The sequence below is a fragment of the Phoenix dactylifera genome, chromosome 10 (genome assembly GCF_009389715.1).
Source record: "Phoenix dactylifera cultivar Barhee BC4 chromosome 10, palm_55x_up_171113_PBpolish2nd_filt_p, whole genome shotgun sequence".
Classification (NCBI taxonomy): Eukaryota; Viridiplantae; Streptophyta; class Magnoliopsida; order Arecales; family Arecaceae; genus Phoenix; species Phoenix dactylifera.
Genome location: NC_052401.1, coordinates 6,882,071 through 6,897,335, shown reverse-complemented (window position 1 = coordinate 6,897,335; position 15,265 = coordinate 6,882,071). Strand labels below are relative to the sequence as shown.

General features: G+C 33.2%; 1 protein-coding gene across 1 annotated transcript; it reads left to right on the top strand.

The window, feature by feature from the left end:
* Window positions 1-4,387: 4,387 nt before the first annotated feature.
* On the top strand, window positions 4,388-13,353 carry LOC103704951 (dolichol-phosphate mannosyltransferase subunit 1). The gene is made up of 9 exons (XM_008788488.4): window positions 4,388-4,589; window positions 7,707-7,851; window positions 11,452-11,551; window positions 11,677-11,710; window positions 11,777-11,853; window positions 11,987-12,012; window positions 12,321-12,485; window positions 12,561-12,675; window positions 13,009-13,353. Exons 2-9 carry the CDS (start codon window positions 7,745-7,747, stop codon window positions 13,111-13,113), a joined length of 729 nt encoding a protein of 242 aa, XP_008786710.2. The 5' UTR covers window positions 4,388-4,589; window positions 7,707-7,744; the 3' UTR covers window positions 13,114-13,353.
* The last annotated feature ends 1,912 nt before the right edge of the window (window positions 13,354-15,265 follow it).

Sequence of the window (15,265 nt, the reverse complement as noted above, 5' to 3'; positions counted from 1 at the left end):
AATGTTGCAAATCTCTCACAATGCTTTTCTTTAAATAATCCATAAAGTTAAAGGTAGGACCTAACCATTTTTATGTTAAAAAGGATATAATGAAGGAAGAACTTCGGCGGCATTGAGAGGAACTTAGATTCCGACGGCAAGAACTTTGACAAACAAAAGAGAGGGAGAAGGACTGCCTACAACGAAGAAAGGAGTTGAGAGGATGGATTTGATTTCGAATGGAGGAGTGAAAGAGAAGGATCTAGAGAGATCAGAAAATTTCTCAAAGAAAGTAAAGCTATTAGTTTCCAGTGAGAACCGTTAAGCTTTAAAAATAAAAAAATAATTTCATAATTTTAATTAATATTTAATTTAAATAAATATAATTTTGAGTGATCACGTCAGTTGAATCACTATATCAAAGGTATTCAAAGGTATTTATGCAAAAATTCAAAAATTGTTTTGCGTGTATACCCTCCTAAATATGTGAAATTGTATGAATATTTTCATAAAATTGATATTTGCATGTATACCCTTATAAACGTTTCTTTTTGTGTGTTTATCCGTTAAGAGTATTTCAATTATTTCAATTTTAAATTGCTAACTTCTTAACGGCGTTAAATGGCATGGGTGCATATACAAAAAAAAAAAAAAGATATACATACAAAACAAGTGCCTTATAATGATATATATATATATATATATATATCAATTTTGGGATTGTATTCACGCAAATTTCAATATTTAGGTGTGTATGTATGCAAAAAATTCTTTTTTGTATATAGTATTTTTCTCTAGATATTGATAAAGATGAAGATCTAAAGAAGGTTTGTAGAACTTTTAGACTCCTTGGTTCTCATAAAATGAAAAAGAAAAAGAAAAAAAGATAAAGTAAAAGAAAAGAAACTAAGGAGGGAGAATTTTCTCATGTTTGATGGAAGTAATGAAATTGCAGCAGAAGTTGTTGACAAGAAGTGGATATAAAATATGATTATGTTATATCGAATGACTTGCCTTTCTTGTTCTTTTCTTTCTTTTTGACAATCGGTGGGTGCCTAATTTATTGAGGTAAATAATGTCAAAGTGGTGTTGACCAGTCTTGAACTCAGGGTGCCAGTGCCAGTGATACCTCCCATCAATTTGATGAACTTTTGGTACTCACTCTTCTCATTCTTTTCCTTATTTTTTCCGATTCCAAGAATATCTCTAATCTGTTAAAATTTAAAATATTTTGTAATAGTCTTAATTAGATTTTTTTTCTAAAAGTTTTTAAAATATGCTGGATTTCTATAAAACAACAGATCCTAACATTGACTTTGGAAACAAGGAATAGAAAAAAAAAAAAAAAAAAGAAGCTTGTCATGAGTTAATTATTTTAAAGTCTTTATAGAATTTAGACTTTAGTTAAATTATTCCAAATCTAAGATCTTTACCAGCCATTGGCATTTGTATGTGTATTATAACTAGCAAGCAGATGATGATGATAGAAAAGCTTCAACATTCATGTATGGGAATATAAGGGCCAATTATTATATAACTATAGAAATTGGGAAAACTGGCCCAAAACTCATACTAAACAACCAAGAAATTATAAGATATTTGTTTATGTTGTATTTTAAGGTGGACCAGCTAAAGCTAGTAAGGGAAAGGATTGGTTCTCTCAGAAACTGGCTTTTTATTTTTATTTTTATTTTTATTTTTATTTTTATTTTTATTTTTATTGCTGGAACGGGCATTTCATACATCATTGGTACAAATACACTCAATAGAATCAGAAAACAAAAGGTTCCGAAGTGCTCAGGGTACCTCTTGAATGGCTCGCTACATAAGCTGCCACCTAGTCGGCCGTCCCATTGACTCACGATATACATGCATAGCCTGGAATGTGAGTATGTGACACCCTCCCTCGCCATCTCCCAAATATCGCGAAGCAGGGGATGATCTCCTCCATAACTGCTCGGGCCCTTTCGGACCCAACTGATCACTATAGCTGAATGTCCCTCCAGTAAGACTGAACTCGCCTGAAGCAATCGCCGCGCGTAACACATACCCATCCAGGCTGCCCGCAACTCTGCCTCAGGCACCGAGGTATCGAAGATCTGACAGCCTCCTGCTGCCATCGCACAAGAACTCGGCCCCCTGATGACGAATCCAGCCCCACCTCTCCTACTTCCATCCAAGACTGAGCCATCTCAATTGATCTTTAGGAAACTCGGAGGTGGGGGCTTCCAGGTAAAGAATACCGTACGTGGAGCTGCCGAAGCAGTATGGGGGCCAAGTCTAACAAATTATATTAGAATGATGAATTGAAACATGTCAGTTCTCTCATCCTTGAACCCACTTATTTCCACACTATCTGAATGATACAACAGTATCCTTTTTCTTCCTTATGGTAATATCGGATTACATAACAGCCCTGAAAATTTTTGACCCTCCATCTACGCAGTTATCTCCTGGGCACTAATTTTAGTTAAATATTTTATAGTTTAGTTGCATTGCATATGCATTTTTTTTGGATATAGTGATCCTTATACCTTAATAGTAACTATGTCTTTAACATTAATTAAATATCATTGCACCACCCACTGTTATAACATCTTTATTAATGTCATTAGTCATTGCTTACTATATAGACCTAACTTAAAATTCTTTCACTATAGACCTATAATTGAGACTATTTCTAAAAAATAATTGGAGTTAGAAAGCACTTGAAATCTCTCTCAAGTATTGACTAGATATATAAAATTATTAGTTTGGGAACTAATAGAGTTAATAGTTTTTCTGGATATAGTTTCCTGCCTCCAGTCAAAACTAAAGTGGATGGTTATGTTTGAGAAACACTTGGTTAAGAGTCCAACTCCAACTCTTCATTATACTCAGCAGTTTTTCATTCCAATGTGTTGGCCTATCTCTAAGCATGTACAAAATATGTACTAAAAAATAAAAATTTAATGATAATTAGGAACATTTAGAAAATTAGTTTACCTGACTTGCCATGAGGTTTTGGCTGGGGTGAAGTACTTCCGCCTCCTAGCTTGCTAATGTATAATTTTTACAACTACAGGTTCTCTAGATTCTGCAAAGTATAATTAATGAATGGCTCCTATTATTCAGTAATGGAGTATTGAGTTCTTCATTCACCAGGTTATCATTGAATTGATGATCGATAAGAAAAAAATAAAAAGATGAAAGATAAAAATTTAATAATGGTCAAGAAATATTTGCAAAAAGTAGATTAGTTGACTAGCTACATGATTTTGGCTAGAACTTCCACCTTCTAGACCTATGTATGCATGGTTATAATGCTTTTGACTCCTGTTCTGTAACCATTAGCTATTGTGAACTTAGTATTTGTTAATCTGATATCATAAAATTGCAACAAATTAATTTATAACTAGCAAAATAATAATGATAAAAAGTTATAACCAATAAAATAATTAAAAAAAGGTAGATGGAGATGTTAATTAGCATATCATAAAATTGAAAGTTCATGCAATAGAAATTCCAAATAGGAAATCCAAATACATAATAGTGAAATACCTCTTGTACATAAGCACCATATTTATGATTAATAAAAGATTGAAATGAATGCATGTAGACCAAAGATTTTTCAAAAGAAGCATATAAAAGAAAGAAAAGACTATCTATAACCAGAGCCCCTGGAATAAAAATGCATTTACAACTTAAAAATAAAAACTTCAACAGCCTAATATTAAATATTGATCCTCTTGTAGCTTATTTATTATTCCCATCTGGATTTTATTTTTAGATTTAGAATCATATTGCGTAGACAATATTTTAATTTTCTCAAATATCTCAAAAAACTCCAAGTGTATGTGACAATTGCTCAATTTTATTCAACAAGAAAAAACATAAACATCAAAATGATCAAGAAAAATTATTAGTCAAAAAAAGAATTTATTTGACGAGAGTAGAAAATGGTTATTGCTCGCTTTAAAATAAAAATACTTAATTTTTTAACTTTTTAAACAATGCAATGCATCAAGAATATCACACCTTATGGTTTAGAGCATGTTTATGTTATGTAGCAAATGTGGGAGTTCCTTTTTAATATTAGTTCAAACTAATATTATTTGCGATTAGAAAATTTTCAAATTTGTATAATAATGTAATTAGTAAAGTAATTTCTTGTTAACAAGTAGTTCAATTTTTTTAGATAGTCAAGTAAATAACTAGTAAGTAAATAATAATAATTATAATTTATGTTAATAAGTAGTGAAATTATTTTTGTTTGCATTATAACTGGTAAGTAAAAAATAATAATTATAATGATGATGAAGAAAGAAAAAAAAAGAAGAAGATGATGACATGATGATAAAGCCTGGACATTCAATTCTGGGATATTAAGGACCAATTATTATATAAATAAAGAAATAAGAGTTGTTTGCGGTGAAATATCCAGGAGTTTAGAACAAGAGAACTCGTCCCCCGACTCGCCCTCCCCAAAACCAAAATCCACCGTCTTACCCTTCGATTCCTTCTCGTCCTCGAACCCCCTGGACTCCGTCCTCGGCCGATCGACGGCGCTCCGATCGTCCCGCAAGGGCATCTCCGATCCTCGGATCTCTGGTGGTTCGTTCTTATCTCGGGTTAGCTTCTATTCCCCTTCCCCATTGTTTTCTTTCGCCCGCCCACGAAGAGGAAAATTCTTTGCGTCTAGAAAGTGTGGAGACTCCTCACACTGCTAACCTAAAGCACGTTAGGTCAGATTGGTAAGTTTGATCTGAATGGTATATCATGACAGCAATCTGAGTTATTAGTTTGATCTTTGGATTTTTTTTTCCCCAAGTAACCGCTTTGGTAAAAGAAAATTGTTCGATATAAATTAATAACGAAAATGAAGTGGATTAAGCATGGCAAACGATGTCTAGCATGATCATCAGCAATAACGTGATGGGTTAACAAAGCATTTGAATGCGAATGGTTATATATTTTGCAGAAAATTTAACACGTCGATAGAAAAAGGAATGACAACTTGTAATCAAGCCCGTCAATTTTGAATACTTGAAGCAGATGATGAAAATGAATTTTCTATAAAGATTGTTTAAAAAAAAGGCACTTTGAATAAGAATTTTGAATATATTGTTGGATTGAGAAAGATATAGATATTAGAAGAAATTATCATCATGTGTTATCATCTAAAATCTTTTTTTTTAATGAAAAGAAGATGCTGCATTGGCTTGGTGAAAAAAGTCTGTTGGTTATAAAGCAAGATAGCATAACATCTAGTAATAAAATAAATAAAGATCATAGGAAAGACTACCTTGCAAAAGTAGGCAATTATGATGATCCCATGCGTCTCAATTAGTTCAAGCTACATAATCTTAAGAGCCGAATAAATTTGAAACAGAAAATTTGTTAAGGATGCAACGAAAAATGAAAATGCTCTTTGTAAAGTTTGAAAGAATAATTTTTGATGAAAGGAACTGGAATCACTAGACCTTGAAGAATTTTTGAAGATGTGAAGAAGCAATCTTGATCTTAGAGGCACTATCAAAATAGAAGGCATATAGGAAATCTAGCTGTCTTGACAGAACAGCCAAATTTGGAATTTATTTTGCAAGTCCTTGAATTTATCAGAAGTATGAGGTCCTTAAAGTTCTATAAAAGAGTTTGAGTGTCATGAAAGAGAATTAAGTTCTTTAACTATAAGTGAGGTCAAGAAAGGATGTGCAACTAATGTTGTTGTCATCATTTTAGTGTACACGATATAGTTCTTTATAATAAGAGGGTTAGGTTACTATATGGTAAGTTACATAATGCTTATAAAAACAAATGACTATAGATATGCATCAAACATACATGAGACATGCAATTAATTTAGAAGGTGTGGTGCAATATTCCTTTTATTATTGTTATTATTATTTTGAAATACAAAACAGGGAAAGGCAACTTGGAGCATTCCTACAAAGGAAGAGGATGGAGATAAAAAAGAAAGGGAACAAAGATAAAGTCATCATGGTTTCTATGACCATTTTGTAGTCATGGTCTGAGGCAATTATAGGTTATTATAACAAAGTAACAATTTCTTCTCCAAGAAAAAACTATATAATTGTTTCTAAGAAATTCATAAACCTTAACTTCCAAATTATTTTATTGATATGTTGCAACAATCAATTAGCCAATATAGCATCAAAAGGTGATGTGATGCATACTTTATATGTTAGTATTGTCAATTTATACTTAAATTAGAATAATTATATAGATAGTGACATAGTCAAATAATGTGTATTATGGCTAAGCCTTTTTGTCAGCATTAATGATAATATGGTGATTCTAATAGGAGGGCTCCAAAATGTGAAAATGGCTATATGATAACCATTGCCTGAAACTATACTATTATGGGCAAATATTTTATTTTAATTTAATTGGTAAATTTACATTGATATTTTATAAATATTAGTTCTAAAAAAATGTGAATGATTATTGAGCTGATATAAACCTTGTAATGCACTTAGGTGAAAAAAAATAACACATTTTCACTATTGTCCAGCTGCTATGTTAATCTTGTGTAGTTTTCATGTGGCACTCACTTTTTTGGTCAGATATTCAATACATACTGCATGTAAAGCATAGCAAATGGGCTTTTCTAAAAGAAAATATTTTTAAATTTTTATATGTTTTAATATGGTAAATCTGGGTTGTCAAATTTTGAGCCTTCCCAAGGAGCAATGAGAGAGTAAAAAATCTACAGTAAAATACCAGAATATCGAAGCTATAGGGGTTTTTTTTTTGTATATACCCCTTAAATGATCTTGTTTTGCAACAATAACCCCCCAGTTCGTTTTTTGACTGATGGTGTTAATAAGTAACCCTTTTTAGCTAAAGGACAATATTACCCTTTTGCATCAATACCCCAAGAGATTTAACATTTGGTTGATACTGTGAAGAGTTATATTTTCGTATAATTTTTTCAAGAATATTATTTAAAAGGTGTAATATTGTCCTTTTACACTTAAAATGATTACTTATTAACATAGTCAGCCAAAAATTAATGAGAGGGGCATTGTTGCAAAAACAAGATGATTTGAGGGGTATATATGCAAATAGTGTTTTTCAAAGGATAAATATGCAATAAGCCATATTAACAAGGCTATGTACAAAAAACCCAAATATTGCTTATTGCAATGACTGGAAACTAAAATGAGTCATTATAACACTATTACGAGCTATCATTTAGGAAAAAAAAATCTAAAACAGATATTTATGTTTTTGAATGATGTATTGTAACAATCATTAGTAGCTACCAACAACATACAATGGCTTGTAATAATAAAATATAGCTAAGTGAAAGAATCCACTTTTAATTTGAGTGCCTCCCTTAAGTTTGGTTCTCCTGCGGGTGTTGGTGGCCCCACATCTTTGTGGCTTGCCTTAGGGTTTCTTATAAAGGGGTATGCACGAGGGTAAGTGCCAGCAAGTGGACTGCTGACTTGTGCATAAAGGACCTTGTGCAAGTGCCATGCAAGGCTGGTATAAAGGAATTTTACTGTCCATGACATAGAACTCCCATTTTCTGAAATATGCAACCAAACCTTGAAGAGAACCTAATTGGAACATAAGTTATGTTTGAGCCCAGTTTGCTATTATTTTAAAGTGGATCAAACCGAAGTGCCCTAAACTGTAAACCATATATTCAGCCATTAATTGCTGTTGACAACTCAGTCATCTGTATTGATCCTTTTTATTATTTATTTGTGTATTAGGGTTCGTTAACTTGCAAAGGACTTGGTACTCAAAGGTCATGGGGAAAGACAATAACAAGGAGAACAAATACAGCATCATCATCCCTACATACAATGAGCGCCTTAACATCGCCCTCATAATCTACCTTATCTTCAAGCATCTCAAGTGCACCCTTCACTCTTACACTCATAGTTACTAAATACGGTCTCCAATTCGTTGCCTCATATATTATAACTTTCCAAATAAAAAATTTGCCATGTGATCTGGTTATTAGAGTGGAAGTAATAATGATTATTACTGTCCCGTTTTTAATAGAGTTTTTCTTTATTTAGTGTGATTGGTGGTATAAGTATGCTAATTATCAAGTGCTTGGTTGTCTGTGATGGATGAAGTTATAATACGTTTTCATTGATCCATAATTATGTGGTTTATCTCTTCTCATATTCGCCATAATATTTATAAATTTTCTGTTTCGGTCTCATCTTCTAGTTGTACAATGGAACCACATTTTGACTATTTGGTGTTATATTGTTTTATGAGTAATGACATTGAACTCTTACATGTTTTGATTTCCTTTGTGCCATGAACTTTATATGCAAAATGCTTAAACTTTAGTTTATTAGGGCAAATTATGTAAAAGTGGTAATATCAGATTGTCTTTATATTTAGACTTCTTTATCCTTCGAGATAGTGTATTTCTATGCTTTTGAAATCGTGAGTTAAATTGAAAACTGCTAGGGGTGGGGTGGTTGGATAGATAATCAATAATGTCATATAATGAGGAAGGTGGATTATGTGTTATACGTGTAGAATATGTGATGCATTCAGAGAGTTGATCTACTATCAAATCTAATAGACATGAAAGAAAATGCTTTGATTTTCTATTGTACTTAACAGATTTGAGCTACAACCTTCGTCTTTTTGGACAAAATTTGGTTTGTTTCATTTGTTTTCCTTTCTGAGTACATCAGCTACTGTGGCATACATCGTGTTAATAGTTATCTTCACTTTTCTTGGGACTTGGACTTTGGGAATTTAGAAGAGCTTTGGTAAGTAACCTTGAATGGCATCATTTGGCCAGAGATGGAGATGTTTCATTGGAGTTCAACCTTGTGTAAATCAATAAGAGTGTTGATAGCTTGTTTTGAGAAAGTCAAGAGATGATGATGCGTCCAACTTTGGTGGCTGATGTGGAAGTTGCTACAAACCCAATAAATGGTGCTTGTGTGAAACGCTTGACGGGCTTAGGGGATAATGATGATGCCTAGAGTAATGTTTAGGATAAGAGCTGAATTCGATGTTGGTCATGAAACATTGTGTTTGATATGCTTTTGTTCAAGGATTTAAATCCCAATGGTACTGGCATGTCTTTCCATTATTGTACCATTCAGGTGGGAGATCAGTGCCCAAAATAGTTGGAAGACATGGGTTCTCTATTGAACTGGGACGTCTTGACCATCCTAGTTGGTATCAGTCGGGACGAGCTAGGACAGTTGTATATCAACACTTGGTATGTCTTGATACCCCTAGGAATGTTATTTTTTTTAATTTCCTCTTTAATTTTGTTGTTAATGAGTGTTTTGACCTGTCCCTGTCTGTCTTGACCCATCCTAGTTCCTCTTCTTGGGCTTTAATCTAGCTTGATCTTTCCATGCAATTAGGTTTTGTTTCAATTATGTTTGCAGGAAGTGGAAACCAATGTTGGCTGGCTTGTGTGCCCAAGAAATCTGTCAGTGATTTTCTTTATATAAGTTCTAATTAAACTCAAAGCAGGCTGCAGTTAAGTGGCCAGCCAGTCCATCTAAGTTTTTTCTTAATAGTTGGTTTCTTTTGGGCTTATTTCGAGTCTAAGAGTTTTAGGTGGGATAGGAAGGGTGGCTTGTCTGGTCTATTGCAGGGATATATATGCTTGATGTTATATGGAGTGAAATCTTCATGTATGAAGCACTTTTTAGTGAAATAAAAAACATTGTAGGCTCCTTTTCTCCCTTCCTTTTCTTCCTTTAACTCTTATTCGCAATTCTCCATTTTTTATCCTCTTGCTCTCTAACTTGATTCTTCATAAACTCTTCCACTTACCTCCTTTGTACAGTCTTATGTACACTTTCTTATTCCGTTTTGCAATAAAATGCAGTCATATACAGCTCGTATCTAATTTCATATCAGAAGCAGTTTGGCAGTGATAGCCGTAAGAAGGGGGCTGTTCACCCTGGCTTTTAGTCAGATCAGTCCCCGATCTATCCTTTTTGTGGTTCAAATCTTCAAGGAGTGATGTCCTGAAATAATCTAGGTTACATGTAGAAAGTTCCGACTCCCTCATTGGCATCAATGAAAGCTTGTAGAGTATCAAATGATAGGAATTTTTTCTATTAGAATCCTTTTTGAAGAGCTTTAAGTTTTTGACCTGTGGCTTCCTGATATGTGGTAAGGTGTGACAGATAATGAATAAGATACCGATCACCATCATTTAATTTTTCTCCTTTTATGGTAAACGTAATTATGCCACTCCTTCCATTACATTCATATTAACTGGATCCAGCTGATAGAGGGGCCTGAAATAATTCATGTTGCCATTACTTAAACAAACTTGCTCTATTAATTTGTTAAACTAATGCTTTATAAAAAATGCCAAGTATTAGTGCACATTTGTTCAACCCTGGCAAGTCTTTTTCTTCTTTTCTCTTTTTGTTCCATTTAATCATTAATGTAAGAAAAATAGGAGAATGTTGCTCAAGATCTAAAAAATGGCCAGATAAAGATCCATTCCTTCGCAGAATTTTAACTGTACATCCATTATGGGTCTGAAAATGTGAGAATAAATGAATCCTGAAAATAATTTCAGTTTGTGCTTGTCATTTAGATTGACATTATGTCAGCTTGAAAGATTTATCTAAATTTAAAATAACTGGTGAGTAGTGCTAAAATTAAATAATGAAATAATATTTATTATTAAATCCTGAAAACAAAATGCACACATGCATGTGAATGTAGGTATTCATATGATGGTGGTGTGGTTACTAGCTTGAACATTCAATTATTCCGTCAGGTCAATTCCCTTTAGGCATGGATTTATAGTTAGTCTTCATCTCCAAAATTTTTCTAGATTATTAGGTTCAGGATTGGATTAAAAGCCCATTTCCAGATTTATTTAAAGTTCTAGTCTTAGTAGCCTTGAGGACTTTTTAGGTCATTATAGTTTGTCATGTAAGCTTTTGGGGCATCTTAACCAGGCGAATCTTCTGCAAGTGTTAAACTACAATATTGCAATCTATTTGGCCAAGTTACCTTCCTTGAGCAATTCTACATTGACTATAGAAGAGTTTCTTTATAGGTAAATAGATAGTTTTCCTTGTATCATATTTTTTCAACAAATAATTCTATCAGATCCAATTGTTCGTATTACGTTTCTGAGGTAATATTTGTAAACCAAACAAAAGCATGAGTTATGCATATTTTAGTGTTAGTATTGTTAGAATGAATATTTTTATTGCAAGAGAGTTGTATTGTTTCCATAACAAGGTTCCATCAGCTTGATTGGTAAGACTCTGATTATCATCTTGAGTTTGCAACTTATCTGGTTACCTGTTCCAGTGCCATGTGTATGAAGACATAAGATCGGACACCTTGGACTATCGTCATTCTTTGACATTAATCTTGTTAGGAGGGGAATTTCTCTTTGATTGTGTTCTATTACTTCATGACTGTCATTATATTTATGCGTTTAGAACTAATATTGGCATTCCATCCTTCCTGTGTTTGATTCAGGGATGTTGATTTTGAAGTCATTGTTGTGGATGATGGAAGTCCTGATGGAACTCAAGACGTTGTTAAACAATTGCAGCAAGTATATGGGGAAGATCGCATTGTAAATTCCTACATTAATTATTTGTGCTCAAAAGATTTGATCTTTGTTTTAGATATATTGAACTTTTTTGCTGGTTTTATTGCCTCCTCCCATACTTAAACATTTCATTTCTTTGATAATGCCAGCTATTAAGAGCAAGACCAAGGAAGCTTGGCTTAGGTAAGTATCTAGAATTTTCAACATGGAAATAAAAAAATTAGTCCCTGATGCAGAATACTGTTCCAGGAACTGCTTATTTTCATGGGCTGAAACATGCATCTGGAGAGTTTGTTATAATTATGGATGCTGATCTTTCCCACCATGTATGAGTTTTTTAGTTTTTTTTCTTTCTTGTTTCAAATATCTAGCATATCTGGCATACTGAGTTTTCAAAGATATTGATTTTCAGTTTTTCTTACTTTATTTTCTTTAATTATGTTATATTCTTGTTTGCAGCCCAAATATTTACCAAGCTTCATCAGGTAAGACTTCCAACAAAGCACCTCATAATCATTTCTGCAAATATCTAGATGTTTCTCTATTAGAACATTCCTCATTCAGTAGAAAATATTGTTTTTGGAAAGGAAGGACCTAGTTCTTTTTGTGATCCCCTTATTTTAAACATAAGTAGCATTTGTTTATCATAAATAAGATACTGCCTAACATTTTAAATTAAAAGATTCTTCCATTAATCTGTGCATTGTTTGTTTATCATAAATAAGTAGGATTCACTCATCATGTGAATCATTTAGATTTTATAATAGTGTCTTATATACAACTTGCAAAAAAGGAAGCAAAAGGAAACTGGTGCAAATATCGTTACTGGGACCCGTTATGTTAGAAATGGTGGCATTCATGGATGGAACCTCATGCGCAAACTGACAAGTAGGGGAGCAAATGTACTTGCACAGACACTTTTATGGCCAGGCGTATCAGATTTGACTGGATCTTTCAGGTACCTCTTTTCAGCTGGGAAAATCATGCAGCCCTTTGTTTTGAATCCCTAACTTGTGTTATTTCCGTTAAACAGGCTATATGAGCGGTCTGTTCTTGAAGATGTGATAAATTCATGTGTTAGTAAAGGTTATGTCTTTCAGATGGAGATGATTGTGAGAGCTTCAAGGAAAGGGTATCACATTGAAGAGGTATGGAATATAGCCTCAATTTTTTGGTTGTTGCAGTAGACTTCTGCCTGTTTTCTGTTTGGCCGTGTTTTGGCTCAAGCAACTCTTACATGCATTTGTGCTCTTTGCATTAGAGAACAGTGGTGTCATTTTGAGCTTAACTTTGTTATGGCATCTGTTTGGTGATTTCATTTAGGAATTAGTCAAGAGCTTAGATTATTCTTCTAGTACATCTCAAGATGTTGAAAATGATGTTATATGCTTTTCCAATGCTATAAATTCTGCAATTTATTAACAGCAGAAGCACCTGTAGTTCTAAGATCTTGACATAGTTTGATGTCGTTTTGGTTGTAGGTTCCCATAACCTTTGTTGACAGAGTTTATGGAAGTTCAAAACTTGGAGGATCTGAAATAGTTGAATATCTTAAAGGCCTTTTGTACCTATTGTTCACAACATGAGGAGAAAAGTCGTCCTGGGATACTCTTCTTTGATTTTGACATGTATGTTTCATCTAAATCTTATTTGCAAAGCTGTCCTTGTGTAAAAATCAGATGAGGCGTCTGATATAATATTTTTGCGCTGATATTTATTAATGAATTTTTGTTTTTTCGGACAATTGTTATTGGTTAGTTAATTCTATAGCTTTGGCTGTTTGTGAAGTAAAAGTTCAATACAACATGGCAGTTGGAGTCAGATGAGGGATGATTTTGTTGCTTGCAGATCATAGGTGCTACCTGTATATTTGTTCTGCTCATTAGCTCTTGAAAGCCAAGTTTTTCTAATGGGAGATGCGCTGGAGTGCAGAAATATCTGTTTCTATTTGTTTGCAAAGGGGAAAATAATACAATCATCCAGGCAATAAATAACCACTTAAGAAGCATAAATCGGGTGCATGAAGTTACTCAATTCTTAGTTAATTTTTCTTGCATTATAATATTGTCTGACAGATGAGCCTTCACTGCTATTTATGAAATGGGTAATTTGCTTTAATAATAAATCTCATCTTTTGGTTGTTCGTGATCTATCAAGTCAATTTTTTCAATTTTCTTACTGCAAGAACAGCAATGAGATCTTATACTTTATTATGTCGTCGTTCCAAAGGATTTATAGTATCTGATCAGATTAAGTCACACTGTTTGATCCAGAGATACATCTCAAGCTACTGGTAGGTGTACTGTGAGCCAACACTGGTTCATTTGCGGATTCTGATAGATTTTAGGCAAGCCTTTTTCATGTGTTTGATGGATTTCTGCTGAACCTGTACTTGTCAACAGTTGTGCCAGTAAATTTGGGTTAAATCAGGAGGCTGGAAGTTACTTCCAATGAACCATTGATGGGTTCATGCTGGCTACAAGTGTGCATCAAACAAGCCTTATATTAATAAAGATGAGCTCAAGTTGAACACCAGGTCTATTTTCTGACCTACGGTTTGAATTCTAAGTTAAGACAGGCCTTTTTTTTTTCTGGTGAAAAATTAAGACAGGCCTTAGCAAGTCAATCAATCAGGGTAGAGAATCTCACCCATATTATGAAAAGCCAATTGATGACCAGAAACCGTAGTATTTGTAGGAATGTTCTCTTCATAAGATGTATATAAAATATTTATTGGGAATAATTTCCAATTAAAGTGCAGCATGGATGTGAGAACGTAGAGACCCGCTATTGTATAGTGTCTTACTAACTGGTATGTACCTGTCTCCCACCTTTTTGAAGGCATTTAGAAGATATGTACCAGGGATATCGCGGAGAAGTGAGAATTATTATTTTTTTTCTACCCAAGAAGAAGGACTTAAGACACGTTTGGTTCGCCAGAAGAAGAGAGGGGAAATTATGTTCAACGGAAAAATGGAGAATGGCTTTATATTGGGTTAGAGTTTTTAAAGAAGAGGCAGAAAAATAGCTTTTTTTTATGGGAGTGAGATTCTTACGTTTTATAGAAAAGAAAATTCATGTAGAATATAAAAAAATTCAATTCCCACTAATTGAAAATTGGAGTAATTTTTTTTAAAAGATATATTTCAGCTTTTAGATAGAATGAACTAAGATTTTTTTTTTATTGAGAGTATAAAAGGTATTTTACACAACTTTTCAAGAAAAGTAAATACTTAACTAAATATAAGTCGCTCTGAAATGTGCCAGTTTCTCTTTAGTCAATCAAATATAAAAAAAGTACTTTCTCAAACATCATATATCCATATACTAGCTTTCCAGAAAAAAAATTCTAGAGAAAAAATTCTTTTCACGAACTAAATAAATCATAATAATGGAATGACATGATATGAGTTTTATGTAAAAAAATAAAAATTCTATGCTATAAAAGTGAAAAAAACTAATAGAAGCAACAGAAGAAATGAAAAACTACCATGAAATGTTAAACCCTTGGTGTAGAACTCGGTCTCCATCAATTACCACTTTATATGGTACATGATCCTCGTTCAGGATCCTACCACCATCTGAAGAGTTTTGGGCTGCGAGATTTGTGATGCAATCAGATGGTAGGATAGGACATATGTTTGCTGGTGATGTTATTTGAATGGCAAAATGAATGTCTTTATATTGACAATTCTATTTGATTATCTAATTATCGAGGATGGATGGTCATGTCTCACA

What these genes read in the sequence shown, in the direction of transcription:
- LOC103704951 (XM_008788488.4), top strand. Translation starts at nt 7,745, where the DNA reads ATGGGGAAAGACAATAACAAGGAGAACAAATACAGCATCATCATCCCT. An exon ending in CTTATCTTCAAGCATCTCAA is followed by an intron (nt 7,852 to 11,451) that starts GTGCACCCTTCA and finishes TGTTTGATTCAG; the next exon opens with GGATGTTGATTTTGAAGTCA. An exon ending in ATGCTGATCTTTCCCACCAT is followed by an intron (nt 11,854 to 11,986) that starts GTATGAGTTTTT and finishes TCTTGTTTGCAG; the next exon opens with CCCAAATATTTACCAAGCTT.